This window comes from Myxocyprinus asiaticus, chromosome 50 (genome assembly GCF_019703515.2).
Source record: "Myxocyprinus asiaticus isolate MX2 ecotype Aquarium Trade chromosome 50, UBuf_Myxa_2, whole genome shotgun sequence".
Lineage (NCBI taxonomy): Eukaryota > Metazoa > Chordata > Actinopteri > Cypriniformes > Catostomidae > Myxocyprinus > Myxocyprinus asiaticus.
In genome coordinates this window covers 5,565,549-5,590,229 of record NC_059393.1, presented here as the reverse complement: position 1 = coordinate 5,590,229, position 24,681 = coordinate 5,565,549, and the positions used below count along the sequence as shown (strand labels likewise).

Sequence of the window (24,681 nt, the reverse complement as noted above, 5' to 3'; positions counted from 1 at the left end):
CAAAAAACACAACGGACCAAAACCAGCAGATGACATTGCACCCCAAATCATCACAGACTGTGGAAACTTAACACTGGACTTCAAGCAACTTGGGCTATGAGCTTCTCCACCCTTCCTCCAGACTCTAGGACCTTGGTTTCCAAATGAAATACAAAACATGCTCTCATCTGAAAAGAGGACTTTGGAACACTGGGCAACAGTCCAGTTCTTCTTCTCCTTAGCCCAGGTGAGACGCCTCTGACATTGTCTGTGGTTCAGGAGTGGCTTAACAAGAGGAATACGACAACTGTAGCCAAATTCCTTGACACGTCTGTGTGTGCTGGCTCTTGATGCCTTGACCCCAGCCTCAGTCCATTCCTTGTGAAGTTCACCCAAATTCTTGAATCGATTTTGCTGGACAATCATAAGGCTGCGGTTCTCTCGGTTGGTTGTGCATCTTTTTCTTCCACACTTTTTCCTTCCACTCAACTTTCTGTTAACATGCTTGGATACAGCACTCTGTGAACAGCCAGCTTCTTTGGCAATGAATGTTTGTGGCTTACTCTCCTTGTGAAGGGTGTCAATGATTGTCTTCTGGACAACTGTCAGATCAGCAGTCTTCCCCATGATTGTGTAGCCTAGTGAACCAAACTGAGAGACCATTTGAAGGCTCAGGAAACCTTTGCAGGTGTTTTGAGTTGATTAGCTGATTGGCATGTCACCATATTCTAATTTTTTGAGATGGTGAATTGGTGGGTTTTTGTTAAATGTGAGCCAAAATCATCACAATTAAAAGAACCAAAGACTTAAACTACTTCAGTCTGTGTGCACTGAATTTATTTAATACACGAGTTTCACAATTTGAGTTGAATTACTGAAATAAATGAACTTTTCCACGACATTCTAATTTATTGAGATGCACCTGTATATATATATATATATATATTTCTGTTTATTCTGTTTTTCTATATAAATAAATCAATCAATCAATAAAAAGTGTTAATAACAAAAAAAAAAACAAAAAAAAAAAAAAAGAATGAGCACGGAAAAACTATGAGATTATATAACCAGGTTTTTATGAACAACAAAACACCACTGGCCTCCAATTCATGAAATGATCTTTTTGTGTTTTGTGTTTCATCAGCAGAGAATGAAAAAACGAATAAAGAATTTGCCTATACAATTATACTGTAAACTCAAAAAGTATTTGGGCACTTCAGTCAGACTTAAAAAATGTCTAAATATCATTGCATATGATAACAAAATATCAAAAACATGCTCTGTAGCGACTGCAATCGTGGATGACATGATGGAGATGGTCGGGTCGGGTCAGTTTGTCATACAGACACATGGACACATCCCAAAGGGCCGTGTTTTGTTCTCTTGGTCCTGTACCTTGCCAAGCTGTTGATGAACGCTTAGATTGTACATCATCACAACTCCATCCAGAATCTCCAACAGGGACTTCTCTGTGATTGGCTGGTCGGGCTCTTCTAACGGTCGCCCCAGCAACAGGCCGTCGTTACCATGGCTTCCCTCGACTGGAGGTGGCAGAGGGGAAGAAGGGTGTGAGAGAATTGGCAGGGAGCAAGAAAGAAAAGAAATAGGAAGATGAGTAAAGTTTAAAATGTCAGTTTCCCATTGAGATACACTGACGGCCAAAAGCTTGGAATAATGTACAAATCTTGCTCTTATGGAAAGTAATTGGTACTGTTATTCACCAAAGTGGCATTCAACTGATCACAATGTATAGTCAGGACATTAATAACGTGAAAAATTACTATTACAATTTGAAAAAAAAAAAATTCAGAACTTAAACTACTTCAAAGAGTTCTCATCATAAAATCCTCCATGTGCAGCAATGACAGCTTTGCAGATCACTGGCATTCTAGCTGTCAGTTTGTCCAGATACTCAGGTGACATTTCACCCCACGCTTCCTGTAGCACATGCATTACATGTGGCTGTCTTGTCGGGCACTTCTCACGCACCTTACAGTCTAGCTGATCCCACAAAAGCTCAATGGGGTTAAGATCCATAACACTCTTTTCCAATTATCTGTTGTCCAATGTCTGTGTTTCTTTGCCCACTCTAACCTTTTCTTTTTGATTTTCTTTTTCAAAAGTGGCTTTTTCTTTGCAATTCTTCCCATAAGGCCTGCACCCCTGAGTCTTCTCTTTACTGTTGTACATGAAACTGGTGTTGAGCGGGTAGAATTCAATGAAGCTGTCAGCTGAGGACATGTGAGACATCTATTTCTCAAACTAGAGACTCTGATGTACTTATCCTCTTGTTTAGTTGTACATCTGGCCTTCCACATCTCTTTCTGTCCTTGTTAGAGCCAGTTGTCCTTTGTCTTTAAGACTGTAGTGTACACCTTTGTATGAAATCTTCAGTTTTTTGGCAATTTCAAGCATTGTATAGCCTTCATTGCTCAAAACAATCATTGATTGACTAGTTTCTAGTGAAAGCTGTTTATTTTTTGACCTAATATTGACCTTAAGACATGCCAGTCTATTGCATACTGTGGCAACTCAAAAACAAACACATAGACAATGTTAAGCTTCACGAACCAAATAGCTTTCAACTGTGTTTGATATAATGGCAAGTGATTTTCTAGTACCAAATTATCAATTTATCATGATTACTCAAGGATAAGGTGTTGGAGTGATGGCTGCTGGAAATGGGGCCTGTCTAGATTTGATCAAAAATAACTTTTTTCAAATAGTGATGGTGTTGTTTTTCACATTACTAATGTCCTGACTATGTGTTGCGATCAGTTGAATGACACTTTGGTGAATTAAAGTACCAATTTCCTTCCGAAACAGCAAAATATGTACATTATTCCAAACTTTTGCCGCCAGTGTTGATATACTTAAATAAGCTAATTGGTTTCCAGCAGATTTCCTGTGTAGTTGTAAATTGAGGTTCGCATGGCATTAGGCGTCAGCTAAAAATCTAAATAAGTAATCTGAATAACTTAAAAATTATACTAAAAAATTTTATGTTCGTATTTGCTGTAGTCATTTTCCACAATTATGGTGCAAACAGGGCCTGAAACTCATAGAAAAATCTTCTTTTTTTTTCTTTATCACCAATGTACTGTTAAAAGGTGGTGCTTAACCTTCAGAAAAAGTTCATCGTAAAGCTCAGGAGGTTACATTTTAATGAGCTATTTTATTTTCAGTTATAATCAAGCAATAAACAAAAACAAAATCAATAAACAAAATGTATGAACTGTTTTGTTGTCTGTTTATTTTGTTTGAGGTTTACAATTTTTCAACCCTGTTACCAAATTTTGGGCCATGTCTAAATACAGTTTAAAGCCCTAATTTATGTGAATTTGTATTATCATCATCAAGCAATAAAAAAATAAAATAATAATAATAATAATAATTAATTAAAAATGATGAGCCATTTTATTTTTCTGTTTATTTTATATGACGGTTGCAATTTTTTCAACCCTGTTACCTAATTTTAAGCAGTGCTTAAATATAGTTTAAAACCCAGATTTGTGTGAATTTGAATATCTAATAATAAAAAAATAACAAAACTAAATAAACACAATGTATGAGCCATTTAATTTTCTGTTTATTTTAAATAAGGTTTGCAATTTTTTTCAACCCTCAAACAAATTTGGGAAGCTTCTAAATACAGAATTCCCCCAGATTTGTATGAATTTTATTATCTAGAAATAAACACCAAACAAATAAAATGTATGAGACATTTTTTGCTGTTTAAATAAGGTTTGCAATTGTTTCAACCCTGTTACCAAATTTTGGGAGGCGTCTAAACAGTTTCAAATGCTGATTTGTGTGAATACGTATTCGAGTAATGAACATAAAAACGGATAACACTAAAAATTGTGAGCTATTTTATTGTCTGTTTTTGGGGTAATGGGACACCAAACTTTAGCCCCTTTGTGGAAAGTGCTAGTACCATATAGCAGAGATCTGACAACTGCAATTTAATAATTTATTCCCGTTGCCACTATCTTAACAAGCAGAAGTATTTTAGCTCTTTTTATGCTTTGACAGGTGAAATAACAAGTGTTAATGGACTCACTGTCTTCCTCTGTCCTCTGCTCAACAGCAAGGGTCCGGACCTTGACCTTCTCAGGTGGAGCAAGAGGTCGTCGAGGGGTCATGAGGCTGACAGCAGCAGTGCTCAGGAAGCGGTTGGCTCTGCCCAGCGTTGGGGAACTTAACCAGCTGGGCCGGGCCAAAGCACCACCCATGGCAACAGCGCCAGATGGTCTCTGTGGTTTATACACACAAACACACAATGTCATTCTTACTCTATGTCTAGACTCCAAAGGCCCACATGATTCACATGATTCAGCATTCTCAGCTCAAAATTAGAATTTTTGAGTGAACAACCCCTTTAAGTGTATGGAGTAGAGCATCAACATCTTAACCATGTCAAGTTAACTTTATTGCCATGCATTAAAAACCTGGCAGTCTTAAATGTACCTGGGCAGCTCCGGTCTCCTCATCCTCATCCAGATCATCCATGGAGGTGGACTGGATCTCCGCTGGGTCTATGATGATGTTGGCCTTTGCGGCTAGGTCATCTAAAGATAACACAGTAAAAATTATGTTTTAACTAGGGCTGTCGATTTAACGCATTAATTTAGTGTGATTGTTTACTGTATTTAAAAAATAACACAAACAAATAACGCATTTATTTATACCTCCTGACCCATACTTAAATTCTGTAATGAAAGTGTTTTTTGTTTTTGTTTTGTTTTTTACCATCAGAGCTATTCAATATTGAAGCACATGTAACTTCGTGTTTTAAAGAGAAGTGTCAGCAGGGGGCAGTCAGCGCTTAAAATAAGCAAATATTTTGACTTCTAAAGCCACTGGATTGTCTAGTCCAATGTTTCTTAATCCTTTCCTGGAGTACCACTAACTGTACACATTTTGGATGTCTCACTTATCTGACACACTCAATTCAGATCATGAAGCACTCCAATTAGCTAATCTGTAGAATCAGGTTTGTTACATAAATGAGACATCCAAAATGTGTAGTTAGTGCTACTCTAGGAAAGGACTGAAAAGCACTGGTTTAATGAATGCTTTACTCATCTGCACAATGCAATATATTTCAATAAAATATCTGAATTATTATGTACATTTACATTTGTACTGTCAATCGATTAAAATTTCTAATAAAATTAATTGCATATGTTAATCAAACTAATTCAATTAAATCGCATACATCAATATTTGCAGAGAAATACTTGTATATACACACTACATCCAGCTAGAGTTGTGCTTACTCCCTCCTGCTGATTGTATATACACCAATCAGCCACAACATTAAAAGCACCTGCCTAATATTGTGTAGGTCCCCCTCGTGCCGCCAAAACAGCGCCAACCCGCATCTCAGAATGGCATTCTGAGATTATATTCGTCTCACCACAATTGTATAGAGCGGTTATCTGAGTTACCATAGACTTTGTCAGTTCAAACCAGTCTGGCCATTCTCTGTTAACCTCTCACATCAACAGGGCATTTCCATCCACAGAACTGCTGCTCACTGGATGTTTTTTGTTTTTGGCACCATTCAGAGTAAATTCTAGAGACTGTTGTGTGTGAAACTCCCAGGAGATCAGCAGTTACAGAAATACTCAAACCAGCCCATCTGGCACCAACAAACATCCATGTGATTATCTAATCTGCAATCGTTCGAACTGTTCGAAAGTCTACTGTAACTCAGATAACCGCTCTGTACAATTGTGGTGAGAAGAATATAATCTCAGAATGCTATTCTGAGATGCGGGTTGGCACTGTTTTGGTGGCACAAGGGGGACCTACACAATATTAGGCAGGTGGTTTTAATGTTGTGGCTGATTGGTGTATATATATATATATATGAGGAAGTTCAACCTGCCACAGGAGCTGCTGACACATTTCTACTCGGCCATCATTGAGTCTGTCCTGTGTACGTCTATAACTCTCTGGTTTGGTTCAGCCACCAAATCAGACAGAAGGAAACTACAAGGGACAGTCAGACTGTTGTGAGGATTACTGGTGCCCCCTGCCCACCCTCCAAGACCTGTACGTTTCCAGAGTGAGGAAACGTGCAGGTAGAATCACTCTGGACCCCACACACCCTCCCCACACACCCTGCCCACTCGCCCTTTGAACTGTTGCCCTCTGGCTGGCACTACAGAGCACTAAGCACCAGGACATCCAGGCACAAGAACAGTTTTTACCCTCAGGCCATTTTCCTTGTGAACAATTAAACTGCCTCAGGACTCCCCCATAGTGCAATAATGTAAATACATATCTCATGTACATGTGTAAACTCTACCTTGCACATACATTACCACTTGCACATGTACATATGCCATTCTGTTATATGTCCTATTATTTGTATGTCTATTTATACTCTTACCTTGTTTTATATTCTGTCTCACTGTAATGTTCTGTGTGCACTTGTTTCTCCTATCACCAAAAAATATTCCTTGTGTACTTGAGAACACTTGGCAATCAAGCTCATACTGATTCAGAATATACGTATATATATTATATATATATGGCGACCAGAAAGCATGACAGCCCCGAACTGAGAGTGTGTTTATCATTTAAGAGTGCTTTCATTCCTCTGCGAGGTTTTTATGTTATCGACAGTTACCGTCGATTGTGTATCTGAACATTAATTAAAGAGACTGACCTTGAGCCTGTTTCGTTGTCTCCTGACTCCTCCACTGCCCACGAACGTAAACTATCACAATATATTCAGTATATATTACTATTATGTATAACTATATTGAATTAACTATTTATGGGCCTTTCTAAGCAAATATTGGTGTATGCATTTAACAGCAATTAATTTGCTTAATTACATATGCATTTATTCATTTAGCAGATGCTTTTATCCAAAGCAACTTGCATAATGAGGAAGGATACAACAAACACGATTTATTTTAAGGAGACAGTAACATAACAAGTGCTGCAATACAAAATTTCAATTTTGTATTAGAAAAGTACTAGCCAAGACAGAGATTTGAGAGCATTTCATTAGCAAACACCACTAATAAGGCATACATAATGAGTGTGAACATAATAAATAAAAAAATCGTTATTACTCAAGTATATACAAAACACTGGGCTGAATAAAATGAGACCCAGATTGAGGATTCGGCAGTGTCATAGCGAGTGGGTATAAAATCATTATAAAAATAGAAAAGAGCTGCCCAAGGGAGTTTCCAAGATGGCCACTGGGTGGACTGACTTTCCTTAAAGGTACATTCTTCAGGGTCATTTGTCAAAACTGGGCAGGTTTATATCCAAGCTGCGAATTTAATATATACGAAAAAAAACACTGCGAAAAATGTAGCGTTTCCATTCCATGTATTCAAGAGTTCGAAATCGTCACTTTAAAAAATTGGCACAAAATAAAAATGGAAGTTGTAGCCACTGGTGAAGACAGTTTTATTAATGTTAATATTTATAATATTGATAATATTTATAATATAAATATTTCATTTAATTAATAGTAATAAATGATTTGAGGTTTAGAGAGCGAAAACAAAAACACTCTCACAAACTTTATTTTTGCTAGCGATCAGCAGCAGAATACTTATAACGAAAGCTTGTCCAACAGTTCTGGAACCTGGGTATAAAGGCTCATTTATTAATTATTAATTATTATTTATTAATTAATTCCCCTACAAATTATGACGAAATGCAGAAAAGCACAGAAGTTTTTGTTCTGCTTAGGTATTCGTTTGGTAAGATTTCTCCTGTTTGCAAGCATCGCTGAAATTCTTGACCTAAAAGCTCTTCGACTTCCTTGAAGAGCATCGATGACTGGTTAAAATGAGATCGTAGCTAGCTGAGTTACTATCTTAAAGTTAAAAATTGATAACTTTGAAGCCCACCTCTCCAAAGTTGTTCAAAAGTACACTGTTTTTCATACTAGACAGTTTACCGAATGATGTGTCGTCCACCCGAGAGTGGGCAAAATTCTATGATGTCACCCTCTAAGAACTTATTTTAAAATGTCACTGTGCGTAGTATAAACCCAGGCTTTGTTCGCTTATGGTGCTTTAGTTTGGCTTTAAGTTTGGCTTCCCTTACAAAACATCTAGAGTTCTGAAAAACTAGCTGCAAACTTACCACTCGTTATTTTCGCGTGCAAATGAGCTTGTGATTCACCAAATGTTTGCCAGAAGATTGCAGCTCTCCACCGGTAGTGGTGAACCTGCAGCAAACCTTTGGTGACAATGGACAATTTGCCACAAGTTTGCAGCAAAGGTCATTTGCATTTGAAAATGATCAGTGGCGAATTTGCAGAAATTTGACGGCAAATTTAAAATGAACTCCCGATTTTTGCAAGGGCTTTCCCATTGAATACAGCACATCAGGCTTAAGCCTAAGCTTTGGCTCTGCTATTGGTCAACTTATTAGTCCAATTATGAGTGAATTATTCAGTAACATGATGTGTTGATGCAAAGTCATGTGAATTTATTTGGTAAATGCATTTCCATGGTAGTTTGTGTGCATGTCTTCCAACCAGATAAAAAATAAAATAAAAAATTCCACCTTTTTATGCACATTTTGGACAAAAATTTAGCATCTTAGTGTGTCCATCCCAAAATTTTCAAAAAACATGTGGATGGAAACCCAGCTACTGATGTTAACGACTCCAAACAGTTATGTAGACAAAATAAGAATGCAACAAATGTTTGCCATTCTTCACTCAACCGTTTCAAAGTCGAGATTTGCGGAAACAAAAGCATCAGAATGAGTGCAATCAGGCAGCAGAAGCACGTCTGCTGAAGGAGATGTTTTGAGCAGACTCAGCAGGGAGATGATGCAGGAACAGGAACAATGTTATCATCAGCGTTTAATCAAACAAGGACAGAGAACAGGAACACCAGAGGGAGATGAGTGTTTCAGGATAGAAGACGGGGAGAGAGTGAATGAGAGTTAATGAAATTCAAACCTCGCTACAGTCCAGTTGTGATTCCTGACATGAGTCATGATGTGCTTCACCTCTCTCCACCAATGGAAACACACATCACACATACACAAAAACAACTGAAGACAGCTCTCATTTTAATATCAAAGAATAAATCCCTGGTTGATTTCCAATTTGCGTACAATCCGTCCTGTATAGCATGCTAGATTAGGATGAGTGCATCCCAAATCATAGCAGATTAAAACTGATATGTCTAAGATCCCTGGACAGTGGCCTATTTGCAGTAAAATTCTTTTACATTTTTAAATTGCCCTTTTTTTCAAAGGGGTTGTGCACAAATAAACATACAGCGCGAACAATGTAGTCCAATCGATGCATGAACGAATGTCTCTTGTGTGCCAGTTCTTTAAATTAATTCAATTAATTTTAAATTAATGAATCCCCATGTTTTCGACTCGATTATATAAAAGTAATTTTTCAAGGTTTATTAGTTGTATTTTGTGCATATATGCAATTCATTTGTACTAAAGTTTATTCACCTTGAATTCGGCAACAGTAGGTCGAAAGTTCTTCAACTGAAATCAGTCTGTGCTTTCCAAAATTTGAATCACTGCCCCCAGTGGCCGAAGCTGGAAGTGTTGTTTAACATATGGGCAGTTTTAGTTCCAGTTTCCAGGTGAAATGTCCACAGAGTAGTGCCGATAGTGAGTTATAGATATAGATATAGATATAGACGTAATAGAGTCAACAGGAATGCATATTTTATTAACCCAAACCCCCTAAACCTAACCATCTGTGGAATAAAAATGTAATTTTAGAGCAAAAATATAACCTCCGAATTGCGCATATATTGTTTGTCAGTTTTGTTTTGTTTTTTAACTCCCTGATTGGAAATATTTATTTAATTTAGCTTTACTCTTGCTCACTACATTTTTAAAAAGGATAGTTAGACTGCAGCTAATTTAATTTGAGAAGCTTGCAGAAGCTTGTACAGTTTCTAAGTAGATTCCTCAACACTGCAATAAGTCATTTTCATACACAGTAGAATGTAAATGCAAATTGAGATTCAGCCCCAGAGAAGAGCCTCAGTGCATTCTCGGGAATCCAGCCAAAATGTTTGGCCTGATTCCTCCAAAACGCATTAGACAACATGAAATCACCCAGTGCTAACCACAAACAACACATCATCACATAAAAGACACAACTCTCCACCTCTTCCTTCATTCATCCTCATTCTCTCTCTGCATCCTCCCTGCTGTTTGACAATATATTTGCGGCATGTGACTCTGCCTTGAGGGAAATCAATACCTATCAGCATCTGAGTCTTACTGAATGACGCCAGCATCCATTTTATCCCATCATTTCAGAAATTTAAATGATGCCACAAATCAACATAATGGCTGTCTCTTGTTTTTGAGGTTAATACATCAGTCAGAAACATAATTAGAAACCAAAAAAGCACCATGCAAGTTGTGTACAATTCATTTCGTCTTAATTTAAAACTAATTTATGAGGTTGATCGATTTAAACCATTCTGTCTGCAGCTTTGCGAAGATCAATAGCAAAATCTCATTTTATGTCTGGACATACAAGCTATTCAAAATAACCTTCGAAAAAAGCACTAGGCAAATAATTTGTTGAATAATAGAAGAAAGTTGAATTCAATGTCTTTAGAGGACTGAACTCAGTGCATTGCATTTTCTCTGCCATCAGTAACAGTGAAACGCTCAAAACAAATTGAACTTCTGCTCCCTCTGGTGGTCTTTAGTGCAATTTCACACAGTGAAAGAAAGAGTTCAGTTGCACTTTTTACTAACCTTTGAGTGTTTTCTTCAAATGCGAGAGAAGCCCTCCCAACCGTTGAAGGTCAAAGTAGTCAACCTTCCCGTTGTAAAAGAGTTGAGGGGGCACATAGGCATCTGAAAAAAACACAAATACAAAGTATACTGTACAAGGTCTGAAGAGACCCTGAACTCATTCTTGCAAGCTCTTTGACAACTTTATTACTGCTTATTAATGTTGTGCTTACTCTATATTCAACCGAGTATAATCAAGACAAATCAGTTAAAACCACAAAAATGACCTGAAACACACTTGTTTTGCAATTCTTTGAGAGGGCCTAATTTTGTAAGGGTTTAGGATAAGTGCATATAAAATATAAAACTTACAATTTAATTAATAAAAAAAAAACCCAATGGGCCTCATTTAAGAAACACAAGCAAAATGAACAGTTCGGAAAAACATTTATGCGTAATTAACATACTGACCTGTATGCAACAACTTACTGTACATATAAATAGATTTATGAATAATTTATACAATTTAGCTTTTTAGCATTGCTAAAGGCCCCAGCACACTCAAGGCAAAGTGCTTCTTCATGGCAAAGAAGTTTGATACTGTTTGCGAACATTCTGACACTGCCACACTGCTGGGGGAGGCTTTTTAAAGGAACATTTAAATAGGGAGATGCTCAAGACTACATGTAAAACATCAACTATTTTGACATTAATGTGTGTTATCAATATGAGGATGCTCAAGACTACAAGTAAACATCAACTATTTTGACATTAATGTGTGTTATCAACTTCTTGTTCAGTCACTTGTCATAACTAGACTGGACTACTGTAATGCTCTCATTGCAGGCCTCCCTGCATGTGCAGTTAGACCCCTGCAAATGATCCAGAATGCAGCAGCACGTCTGGTCTTTAATGAACCAAAGAGAGCACATGTTACACCACTCCTTGTCTCTCTTCACTGGCTGCCGGTTGATGCACAGATCAAATTCAAGGCTCTGATGCTGGCATACAGAACAGTCACTGGGTCTGCTCCACCATACCTAAAATCATTTCTGCAGAGCTACACGCCCACTAGAAGCCATTGGTAGGCAAAGGAACATCACCTTGTTGTACCAACACAAAGAGGCACCGAAACACTTTCCCGGACTTTTGGCTTCATCATACCACATTGGTGGAATGACCTTCCCAACTCCGTCCGTGATGCTGACTCACTTTCTGTCTTCAAAAAATGGCTAAATACACTTCTTTTCCATGAGCACTTAACCAGTCACTAAAAAAAAATTCTTGTTGCACTTTAATCTGTTTTGAATACTACTATTCTGATGCTAGTGAAACTTTGTAATATGGCACTTTTCGTACCACTGTCTCCTTAAAATGATTCACTTATGTGTTCCTCTTTTGTAAGTCGCTTTGGATAAAAGCATCTGCCAAATGAATAAACGTAAATGTCAATGACTTCATGCCTCATTCTAGGAGTTGAATTTACACGAGATCAGTAAAAGAAGCTGTTTTGATTAATCGATGATGATTTACATCAGTAAATGTGTACTTTGTAATGTTTACCTTTTGCACCGATAACACTCTGTTATTGTAATTTATGATGATACTGAGGCCACGTCCACACTAATAAGGTTTAGTTTGAAAACAAAACCTTATTCTCTAAGTTTTGGCCTTCTGTCCACACTGAGATGGCGTTTTTGTCATCGAAAACTGAGCTTTTTGAAAAACGCTCTCCCAAGCAAATAAATTTGAAAATGGCGTCTTCACGTTGTAGTGTGCACTGGAAAAACTGATATATCTGAAAAAGATGACATATTTGTTGTCATGTGATGCAGTCATGTGATCCATTCTACCAAAACAATCAAGATGGCGGCCCGTGTTGTGCCTGATATTCAATTTGATAACGTTGTTAAAGATAAATGTTACTTTGCATTCAAATTGCATTCCTTCAAAGGCGACGGCAAGTTTTCTCGAAATTCGCATCCGGCGACAGACCACGAGGACAATTGCGTTTCAGACCCTACATGCAATGGTGATTTTTCGCATGTGCAGTAAGGGGATTTAAGCGTCTTCATACGTTTCGGTGTGGACGAGCAACTTTTGGAAAATGCTTGAAAACGGCAGTGTGGATGCAGAGCATTTCAAAAACAAAAAGGCCGTTTTCAAATATATCCAGATTAATGTCAACACAGCCTGATACTACTGCAAAGACGGGTGTATAAAAGAGTGTTAATGGGTGGAATACAGACAAAAGAATGATGGCATATCTTACATTGGGCAGATGTGTGAATGGCTTTCGGCTGCAGACGGCACATGAGTGAAGCGACATATCAAACAACAGTGTGCATGGGCTCTTAAGAGTATTTGAGTAGATCTGATCAGTTTTGTAGACAAATTAATAAAAGAAACTGCATGACATTTTCTTGGAAAATGTCTCTACGTGAACGATCGTACAGATGTAGGTACATTTGCAACAGATCTCTAATAATAACTCTGCATGCCGGTGTTTTCATGTTGACTGATCTTAACTGACTGAACAGGAATTAGTTGTCGGCCTCAATGTAGGTGGAGCACCAGGTCAAACCTACCGATGGTGTGGACCAAGTAAGCAGGTGTTTAGCAGCCGGTAAGTGCACCCGGGAGAACTTTTACAAGCCACCAAAACAAACTCAAAAACACCATGTTTTTGGCCACATTTTGTTCAAAATGCCGTCACACCCATTCATTATTCAATTTCGTAGGAAGTGTGCAGGGGCCTTTAGAGTCTATTCCCAAGCCTGATCTCTAGATTCGGCTTGGGTCCCTCCCTAAGTTTAAGTCTATGGGATTTTTTTCACCCATTTTATCATCAGTGTATATCTGTGCTGTGAACCTTCACTGCTGATCGATCCTGGAATTTTCCTCTTGCCTTCATCCCAGTAGCTCCTGATGGCCGCGATGAGCCGGTGTAAGAAACACACCATGTATTCAGGAGGACACAACACTGTGGGGTTCTGAACACACCAACAAACATTATTACTTTTACATCATGTGTGTGGCAAACATACCTTCATCATACCATTCAAAAACCCTCACTGATTACTGAAATATGTACAGTAGCCATGTTATCAAAAATGCCCATATTCATTCATTTGTAGTATATTTTTATGTTTTCATACAACGGATAGTTACAGATCAGTTTGGTTAAAGTTTGTTTGGAACTATTTTTTTGGTGGAGCAAAAACAGACAGCATAACTGGCCATATTGTGTCTAAAATGTCAATTACTCTAAGTTAACTTCTTAAAAACAATATCACACACAACCGTGCTGTTGTACTGAATAACAGTTCAGTCACAGCCATGATGATACTAGTATGAAAGCAGTCTTGCTCGTGTGATATTGCTTAAATATAGCAAAGTTAATGCCAAAATAACAGATTGAAGCACATCAGATTTCTCAACCAATCACATTTTCTCCTAAAATCTCTTGACCTCTTATGCCTTAATTTAAAAAAAAAATTAATAAAATAAAAAAATTAATATTTAAAATTAAAATAATATTTATATGAAAATAATACAATTAAAAATAAAGATAAAACAAAATAATAATAAAAATTAAATTAAATAAAGACGCCTGAAGAATACCACCTTAAGCATTTTTGTGAACACATGAAAACATTGATTTTCAGTGAGCTGTTTGGCAGGGTCTTTGTCTTACCCCTCGGTTGCTGGCATTCTCTTGAAGGAACTTGCGGAATTTGTTCAGGAAAATGTATCGGGATGCCTCTCCCTATGGATGGAATCACTCAGATAAAACAGATGCCACACAAACAGCTATGAAGAAGCACATTTAGTGTCTCTTTATAGTGTATTAAAGGATTAGTTCAAGCAAAAATGAAAATTCTGTCATCATTTACTCACACTCATTGCATTCCAAAGCCATATGACTTTCTTTCTTCCAGGAGAAATGTTGAAGAATGTCAAGAGTGCTCTTTACTGTGCAACAAAAGTGAATGGTGACCCAAGCAATCAAGCTCTAAAATAAAATAAAAAAAGCATCATGTGTTTCATAAAAATAGGCCACATGACACATGCAGTATATTCTTAGTCTTCCAAAACATTGTGTGAAGAACAGACTGAAATGTAGGTTGTTATTCACTGAAAATGTACTGCGTCCACTATAGCTCTGACATCTCATTTGCACTTCTGCCTATTCAAACTTGCTGCGTTGTGATCGGTCACATGACCGCACTGACATCAAAATCGACATGCTGTTTCTAAATAAGCGGTGTTTGAATGGATGTGGAAGTGGACAGAAGATATCAAGATTTTCAGCAAATAATAGTGTACATTTTGGTCTGTTCCTCACACAAAGTTATCAAATGTCTTCAGATGACTTGGAATAAAGTGCACAAGTCATACTGACTACTTTTTGACCCTTTTTATAGTGCTTTTTTGTCATTTCGAAACTTGACAGCCCAGGTCACCATTCACTGTCATTTTATGGAAAAGAGTGGCCAATACATACTTCAACATTTCTCCTTTTGTGTGCCACAGAAAAAATTAAATCAAACTGGTTTGGACCGAAATGATGTTAAGTAAATGATGACAGAGTTTCCATTTTTTGGTGACTTATTCCTCTAAGATTGAGGAAATACAGAATACATCAATTTAAAAGAAAACAGCTGTCTTCAAGAATAGGGAGATGAAACACATTAGAGGTGAAAAGTTCAGCTGTGAGAAAAAAAATAAAATAACACAGATCAACATACCGTCCCTTTGTCTTTGTTGTTTAGCATCAGCCTGAGGATCTGAACCTGTAACTCCTCCACAACTACACACACACAAATTAGAGTGTCACAAATCTAGACAGGGTTGCAGATTTAATGTTGTGTGTGTGAGAGTGAGAGTGAGAGTGTGTGATATACCCTCAATCCTCTTTTTGAGCCTGTGACAGCCACGCTCATATGCTCGGCGTCTCAGCCTCTCATCTGCCGTCTCCTCGCGAGTGTCTCTCTCATCTTTGCCCTGGAAATACATCGGGTGGGAAAGCCAAGAAGTTTTTGTTACTTTATCGCTTACACAAGGGGTCAGTTCAAAAAGAGCTCAAGTGTTTGACAAGAAACTTTTTGGTAACACTTTCTGTGAAGCCCTTATATAAAAGCTATTTATAATACATAATAATAAAAAATAAAAAAAACATTTTGGCCATAATTATTGGCACTCTTTTATTCAATACTTTTTGCAACCTCCCTTTGCCAAGATAACAGCTCTTAGTGTTTTCTTATAATGCCTAATGAGGTTGAAGAACACTAGGCAAGGGATCTGAGACCATTCGTCCATACAGAATCTCTCCAGATCCTTCAAATTCAGAGGTTTTCACAAATTGTCTATGGGGTTCAGGTCAAGGGACTGTGATGGCCATGGTAGAACCTTGATTTTGTGGACAGTGAACCATTTTTGTGTTGATTTTGCTGTTTGTTTTGGATCATTGTCCTGCTGCAAGATCCAACCTTGTAAGCTTTCTGGCAGAGGCATTCAGGTGTTGATTTTTTATCTGTTGGTATTTGATAGAGTCCATGATGCCATGTATCCAAACAAGATTTCCAGGACCTCTGGCAGAAAAACAGCCCCACAACATTCAAGATGCAGCAACACATTTAACTGTGGGCATTGGGTACTTCATCTCTGTGTACACCAAACTTCCAAACTTCTCTGGTGTTTGCTGCCAAAAAGCTCTTTTTTTGTTTCATCTGACCATAGAACCCGGTCGCATTTGAAGTTCCAGTAGTGTCTGGCAAACTGACACAAGACACTTGAGTTTGTTGTTGGATGAGAGCAGAGGCTTTTTTTCTTGAAACCCTCCCAAACAACTTGTGGTGATGTAGGTGATGTATGATTTTTCTTTTTTTTTTTTTTTTACTTTCTGACCCCAAGACCCAACTAATTTCTGCAATTCTCCAGCTGTTATCTTTGGAGATTCTTTGGCCACTTGAACCATCCTCCTCATTGTGCGTGGAGTCAATATAAACACACGTCCTTTTGCAGGCCGATTCTTAAGATCTCCAGTTGATTGGAACTTAATTATTGCGCTGATGGTGGAAATGGGCATTTTCAATGCTTTGGATATTTTCTAATAGCCACTTCCCATTTTGTGAAGCTCAACCTTTTGCCACACATCAGAACTATATTCTTTAACACACTGTGATTGATGATTAAGGGAATTTGGCCTGTGTGTTACCTCATATTTATATCCCTGTGAAACAGGAAGTCATGGCAGAACAATTTCACGTTGCTAGTCACCCAGATGCACAAAAAGATGTCAAATATGGGAAATAATTTTTTTACTCATAAGAGTTTCTAGGCATGCCAATAATTGTGGCCAATGTGTTTTGGAGAAAAATATTGTTTTACTTCAATTAAAGGTTAGATTTGTGTGAATTTTTTTTTAATGAAAGATCAAAAGGATAAACAATGCAGATTTTTTTTTTTTTCTACAGCCTTCTTTGCTCATATTTACCAAGGGTGCCAATATTGTTGGCCACCACTGTATTACTTGGAGGCATGGTTTATTCAATTTATTCGCTACGCATCATTCTTATTTATTGATCATTTGTGTCTTACCATATTGCTGTTGGCACAGTTTTATAAAAGCTACAAGCCACTCGAGTCTGTGCATTACAGAGATTTTACAATGTTGGGAAAAAAAGCACTCTAACATGCAGTCACAGTCAAATGGTTTATTACTTTAATAATACTTAACTATTCATAGTAATGATTTTAAAGATTATAATGCATTATAACATAATAATGTTTGTTAATACAGTATGCGCTTTAGGCAAGTATTATAAAGTTATTCACAAGCAGAATCAACTGATTATTAGGTCTATTGTAAGGCATTATGAATATATGATAACACTGTCACGGCTCTGGTGAGTTTGTCGGTTTATTCTGTGTGTTTTGTTATTTTCTCTCCCTCATGTCTTGCAGGTGAAGCCGGCATGCATGATCAGTGTTTCCATGGGAACACTGATTGTTCCCAGGGGAACGCTGATCATGCCACTAATTAGTGTGCTAGCAACACCTGGTTCTCCTCTAATTCACTCCCTACTTAAACCCTTTGAGTTCTCAGTATCCTTGCTAGATTGTTGTTTGATGTAAAGTAACTTACCTCACTCTCTCTGCCTAATTGGTCCTGTCTCATGTATCTGTCAGGTCTTATGCCCTGCCCATGTGTCGGGAGTGTGGTTACCCTCCAATCTGCTGGCCATTGTTCTCTGCACCTCACTACGCTTCTACGGAGGATTCCTACGAATCTGCTCCAGACATCCACAACGCACACACTAATCTACGAACACACTCTTCACAGATCTGTGAAGATCAAAACTCCTTCCCTCAACTGCAGCCGGTGCCAGGATCTCCAGCCTTTTCCAGCACAGTTAAAGTTATCATTTATTGATTATAAATCTTTTGAGATGAGAATTAGAAACATAGTATGTCTTAAATACAATTATTCAGAGAGTTAAAATGCATTACATTATTGTGGCAGACGAGTAAAGCATTGATAAGACAATACAAATAGTGGCTTTAGAACACAACATACGGTTTATTTTCACATCATTGAACATAAACCTATCATTGGCCTACAGTCCACAGCAATCCATTTTTCAATTGAATTTGTCAATCTTTCCGAGATTTATAAGGGCTTTTTAAGGACACATCAATGTGCACATGCGAGGTGGCTTTTTAAGGTCACTCTGTCAAGTGAAACTTATTTGAACACTTAAAACACATCTCGAGTTCCCTGAATTCGGAATGCGCTCCATCCATCCATGTTTGAACGCAAGAACGTGTCCTCATCTTGTGCTATTGAGTGTGGTTTGTTGTCTGTTCAGCTGCATGTTGCCTGTGCAGTAATCCACTTGCTGATCTTAACAAATAGAGCCTTATTGTAAAGTGTCACCGAATACATTATAATACTTAAAAACAGCCCAAATAATTCATCATAATGTAGATATGGCTTTCTAGAAAGTGTCACCACATTTCTTTTTCTCATTTCACTGATTAATGAGATAAGCGCCAAAACATGTTTTAAATCTGAGTTTTTATTTTTTAATACTGAATTCATTTGAAATAGATATATTTGTAGACAAAGATCTCAGCTAATGAACCATGTAAGGGAACAGGTATTTATAAAAACACTTTTTTAAGAAAATTGACATTTATTCACTTCAAAACTTACAACTTACTGTGATTTGTGTCAACTCCATCAGACACACTAAAAAGCATGCTATTTTAATTTGATCCATACAACAAGAGTGTAAAGTCTTTAATTATCTAATAATAGTGTTCAGTACAGGAGTTAAGTGATAAAATACATTCTATACATTTCTTTTCTGTTTTTACACTATTCTGAAAATTCTGATGGTTGAAAAAAAAAATATATTTTTCCATCTTAACCATGAGTTGAACTCTAGAGCCATTTCAAAACTAAGTTAATTTTAAGTAAATTTACTTTCTTCAGCAGCAAGTGTTTTAAATACTGCACTAAAATGGCCTATGTGAGATTTTAGATTTAGTTTCCAGACATCACTGACCTCTTTGTCAAAGCGTGTTGGCCACCATGTGGTTGGGATGAGCTCCTCTAGCCCCGCTTCCTTCACCCTCAGAGGGGTCTTGATGTAGAAGAAGACCACAGACCGCAGCACATCAAACGTGACACTGTTAAGGACTGAAAAACTCTGAAGTAAACAAATCCACTGAATTCATATATGAACTATTCTATCTATCTATCTAAAGTGGCCCCAAACAGTATTTGGACATTTACTACTTAAATATGTATGAATTTGCATTAGATAACAAAATATAAAATATTAAAGAGATAGCACACGCACACTTTTTTAATTAAGACAAACCTCAATGGAACATGTCTATTTATCAGTCTGTCATATCATGAAACACTGCTACATTTTTAACGTCACAAATAAAGAGGATATAGAACGTTGCTCAGCAGGAACTTCCTGGACTTCTCATGACGGAGGATTGCTGTGGTCAAACGGAGGTAATGAATCTAGTAGACACAGAAAGAAAACATTTTTCAGACTCACAAATCACAAAACAACATGTCAAAATGTCTTAGTTTCAAGCCAAAGGGTTTTTGGATTTTTTTTCAACAATAATGCAAACCAGAAGAAAAATATGCATCATGATGATAATCAAATGGTCTGAATTAAAACTTACTGTTGACGAAAATGTGACGAGAAACAAAATACTGCAAGATATTAACAATGCAAATACATATTTATTTGTTTATTTTTAAAGAAAGAAAAATCTAGCAAGAATTTATTCAAATAATCCAGTTATATATGTTGGGGATTGAAAGAGTTGAACAACTATACAATTAACTTTACAAAGGGTTAATTATGTCACTCAAATGCATCTATATATGAGATCCATCGCTATATCCACAACATAAACATAATATTACAACTCACATCTGCACAGAAAATGAAGCCAATGAACATGTGAACTGAAACTTGAAGTTACACCCTAGTCAAAACTCGTAAACTGCATTGTGAATATGCCGGCTACCTTAAAAAACCCATAATGCAACATCCGAAACTGTTTAAACATGAGGAATTCACAACATAGCTAATACATCCGAAAACTCATTATATGTTATTATTTCAGGAGCTCATGTTGTCAGGACTAGTGATACACCAACATATCAGCCAGGCAGATTAATCTGCCAATATTTGGCCATTTAGAGATTATCGGCATCTTCTGATAACAGTGTTCACTTGGCCGATTAACAGAAGTGTTAACTTTCCCATGTGTCAGTTCCAAAATATACCAATAGATTTGTCAGTGGATAGTCAACATTTTCCGTTTTCAAGGTTTTTTCTTTTCACGTTTATGCAAATTTGAGTAAATGCTGCATAAAATAAGTGCTTGTTTCACTTTAGAAATTGTGTGTACATCTGATTTGCTGTTGGCGAATCAATATACAGTATAATTGTGTTATATTTATAGGCATTTATATCGGTCATCTTGATCTCTAGATATCGGTATCGGCCATTGAAAAACCTTTATCGGTCGGCCACAAGTCATTTTCAGTCTTACATATTAAACTGTAATAAGTTTTACACATGTTTAAACAATTCTAAGTATTTTATACAGTTTTCAATATATTTAAAAGTTTGGGCTATTACAGTTTGATACATGTTTTTTTTTTTCTTCCATCAACTGACATATGCTAAATTAGTTGAATATGACATAATGTAGCCTAATATTGACTAAATTTAAAGAACAGTTTTGTCAAAATACAAATTTTAAGACTAAAATAAAAACCATGTGAAAATTAACACTAGTTATATGTCGTTAAATGTGAAAAAACAAAAAAACAAAACCAGTACTCATAAAAATTAACAAAATGTTGCAGATATACACATTTCCACTCTTGGACAACACTGGGACAAAAGACTGCGTTCCCAACGGCATAAATCACCCTCCAAAGGGAACTTTGAAGGGAGAACAGTCATGATACTCATGCTGTAAGATTGCTTCAAAGAGAAATTCCAATAAAAATGACAAAGTGAGTTCCGAATTACCCTTATTTTTGAGCCCTTCAGAGCTCTCAGAGTGGATGGTAAAGTCTTCGAAGGGAAAAGGGCACAGATCACTTCAGAATGAAACACACACTCATTCAAAACAACAGCGGGAGGTGCTTCATTCATAGTGACTTTAACATGATTAACATTACTAACTTGGCACGATTGTCATTAATGTCATTATAAAAATGTGGACCATGTTGTTCGGTGCGAGGATACTCCCTGGATGCCTGGAACTAACGGAAATGAAAGTGTTTAGCTCTCTGAAAAAGCAACAGAAAATGGACGCATGAACCGCTTCAGTGAAGTGAAACGGCTGGATATGTGCAGTATTAAAAACTGTAGCACACGTCTTATCTCTGGTAGCTGAACAAAATTTATGCCAACTAATTGTAAGTTTGATAGGTAGAGCTAAGCATGCTAGTTAAGTCAGAGTATTTATTTACAGGCTCTAAAAGTGACTGTTACTGTTTACATCCTTGAAATGGTCTATAGTTATTATTTGTTTATATGATTGGATTCTGGGATTCTGTCCATGTTCTGCGCATTGCGGAAATCAAAGGGTCCTATAATTAGATGGTCTGGCATACGTCATATCATCTCAAATGTATTCAAGGAATATTCGGGGTACAATACAAGTGACTGCAAGTTCTACACGTTAAGCTCAATCGACAGCATTTGGGGCATAATGTTGATTAACACAAAAAATAATTTAGACTCTCATTTAGTCCCTCCTTTTCTTTTAAAAAAAGTAAAAAAATCGAGGTTACAGTGAGGCACTTACAATCGAAGTGAATGGGGCCAATTTTTGGAGGGTTTAAAAGGCAGAAATGTAAGATTATAATTTTATAAAAGCACTTACATTAATTCATCTTTTAAAACTTGTGTATTATTTGAGCTTTAAAAGTTCTTTAAATCAACGTTTTTGCGGTCGTTGTAGGCTTTAGGGTTTACGCCGTTACGTCGTCATGGCAATGTAGTAGTAAAATTGGATATAACGTAAAAACAGAAAAGGTAAGCAAGCGATTTTATCACACACACACACACACACACACACACACACGTTAACACGCATATTGTTTGTGTCTCATAGATACAATTTTAAAACTGTGAGTATTTAACGTTTACGGATTGGTCTCATTCACTTTCATTGTAAGTGCCTCACTGTAACCCAGATTTTTGCTTTTTTTAAAAGGGGTCATGACATGCCTTTTTGTATTATTTAAATGTTCCTTGAGGTCAACTTATAATAATGGTAAAGTTTTTTCTACAATAAACAGTCATATATTTGTAAAACATGATAATTTTCCACTTTCATTCAGACCCTCTTTCAGAAACGCTCAGTTTTGGTGCTGCTTCTCCTTTAAGTCTCGACATTAAACGGCCACTGTTCTGATTGGCTATCTGCTCGTGATTGTCCTGCTCCCTCACTGTCATCTCACTGGGTGGGGCTACAGAAGTGATAAGGTAAAGTAGGTGTTGATGTGTTTTTGTGGAGGCAGTCAGATGCAAATGTCTATCACAGTGTGACATCACAATGTGGAGGAAGAAGAGAATGAGTCATTTTGGCAGTTCGGTTTCATCAAATGCTCTTTTTGCAGTGAGAAGGAAGTTTTGAGTTACGAAACTAAAAGTGTGTTTTTTTTGTACAATGACCTCTTATATGTTAAAAGATCAAGGAAAATTTAAATCCTCATCTAATGACCCCTTTAAAGTAAAAAAGGGACAACTCTAAATACATTTTTGTGGTAATCAACATTATGCCACAAATGCTGTCGATATATACATTTACTGAACATGGAATATCCTTTGAAGCAACGCATGACTATTACAGTTGAAGTCATAAGTTTATATACACTTAGGTTGAAGTCATTAAAACTTATTTTTTAACCACTCCACAGATTTCATATTAGCAAACTATAGTTTTGGCAAGTCGTTTAGGACATCTACTTTGTGCATGACACAAGTAATTTTTCCAACAACTGTTTACAGACAGATTGTTTCACTTTTAATTGACTATATCACAATTCCAGTGGGTCAAAAGTTTACATACACTAAGTTTACTGTGTCTTTAAGCAGCTTGGAAAATTCCAGAAAATGATGTCAAGCCTTTAGACAATTAGCTAATTAGCTTCTGATAGGAGGTGTACTGAATTGGAGGTGTACCTGTGGATGTATTTTATGGCCTACCTTCAAACTCAGTGCCTCTTTGCTTGACATCATGGGAAAATCAAAAGAAATCAGCCTAGAACACAGAAAACAATTGTGGACCTCCACAAGTCTGGTTCATCCTTGAGAGCAATTTCCAAATGCTTGAAGGTACCAAGTTCATCTGTACAAACAATAGTACGCAAGTATAAACACCATGGGGCCACGCAGCCATCATACCGCTCAGGAAGGAGACGCATTCTGTCTCCTAGAGATGAACGTGGTTTGGTGCGAAATGTGCAAATCAATCCCACAACAACAACTAAGCACCTTGTGAAGATTTTGGAGGAAACGGGCAGACAAGTATCTATATCCACAGTAAAACAAGTCCTATAAGGCTGCTCAGCAAGGAAGAAGCCACTGCTCCAAAACCACCATAAAAAAGCCAGACTACAGTTTGCAAGTGCACATGGGGACAAAGATCTTACTTTCTGGAGATGTGTCCTCTGGTCTGATGAAACAAACATTGAACTGTTTGGCCATAATGACCATCGTTATGTTTGGAGGAAAAAGGGTGAGGCTTGCAAGCCAAAGAACACCATCCCAACCGTGAAGCATGGATGTAGCAGTATCATGTTGTGGGGGTGCTTTGCTGCAGGAGGGACTGGTGCACTTCACAAAATAGATGGCATCATGAGGAAGGAAAATTATGTGAATATATTGAAGCAAAATCTCAAGACATCAGCCAGGAAGTTAAAGCTCAGTTGCAAATGGGTCTTCCAAATGGACAATGACCCCAAGAATACCTCCAAAGTTGTGGCAAAATGACTCAAGGACAACAAAGTCAAGGTATTGGAGTGGCCATCACAAAGCCCTGACCTCAATCTGACAGAAAATGTGTGGGCAGAACTGAAAAAGCGTGTGCGAGCAAGGAGGCCAACAAACCTGACTCAGTTACACCAGTTCTGTCTGGAGGAATGGGCCAAAATTCCAGCAACTTATTGTGAGAAACTTGTGGAAGGCTACCAAAAATGTTTGACCCAACAAAGTGTATGTAAACTTCTGACCCACTGGGAATGTGATGAAAGAAATAAAAGCCGAAATGAATCATTCTCTCTACTATTATTCTGACACTTCACATTCTTAAAATAAAGTAGTGATCCTAACTGACCTAAGACAGGGAATGTTTTCTATGATTAAATGCCAGGAATTGTGAAAAACTGAGTTTAAATGA

The 24,681-nt window shown here is 37.2% G+C and overlaps 1 protein-coding gene across 4 annotated transcripts in view; it reads right to left on the bottom strand.

The window, feature by feature from the left end:
• Nucleotides 1-24,681, bottom strand: part of LOC127438667 (E3 ubiquitin-protein ligase RNF123-like) — a 228,276-nt gene that overhangs the window by 189,676 nt on the left and 13,919 nt on the right. For all 4 annotated transcript variants that reach the window (XR_007896785.1, XM_051694399.1, XM_051694400.1 and 1 more), the window contains 10 exons: nucleotides 19,686-19,759; nucleotides 19,287-19,404; nucleotides 15,618-15,717; nucleotides 15,462-15,523; nucleotides 14,408-14,479; nucleotides 13,583-13,703; nucleotides 10,732-10,833; nucleotides 4,450-4,550; nucleotides 4,043-4,235; nucleotides 1,375-1,520 (listed from right to left, as the gene is read on the bottom strand). Coding sequence is in view for 3 of the 4 variants with exons in the window: in XM_051694399.1 (XP_051550359.1) it covers nucleotides 1,375-1,520; nucleotides 4,043-4,235; nucleotides 4,450-4,550; nucleotides 10,732-10,833; nucleotides 13,583-13,703; nucleotides 14,408-14,479; nucleotides 15,462-15,523; nucleotides 15,618-15,717; nucleotides 19,287-19,404; nucleotides 19,686-19,759 (1,089 nt within the window). In the remaining variant the exon portion in view is untranslated. The remainder of the gene's footprint in view (nucleotides 1-1,374; nucleotides 1,521-4,042; nucleotides 4,236-4,449; nucleotides 4,551-10,731; nucleotides 10,834-13,582; nucleotides 13,704-14,407; nucleotides 14,480-15,461; nucleotides 15,524-15,617; nucleotides 15,718-19,286; nucleotides 19,405-19,685; nucleotides 19,760-24,681) is intronic.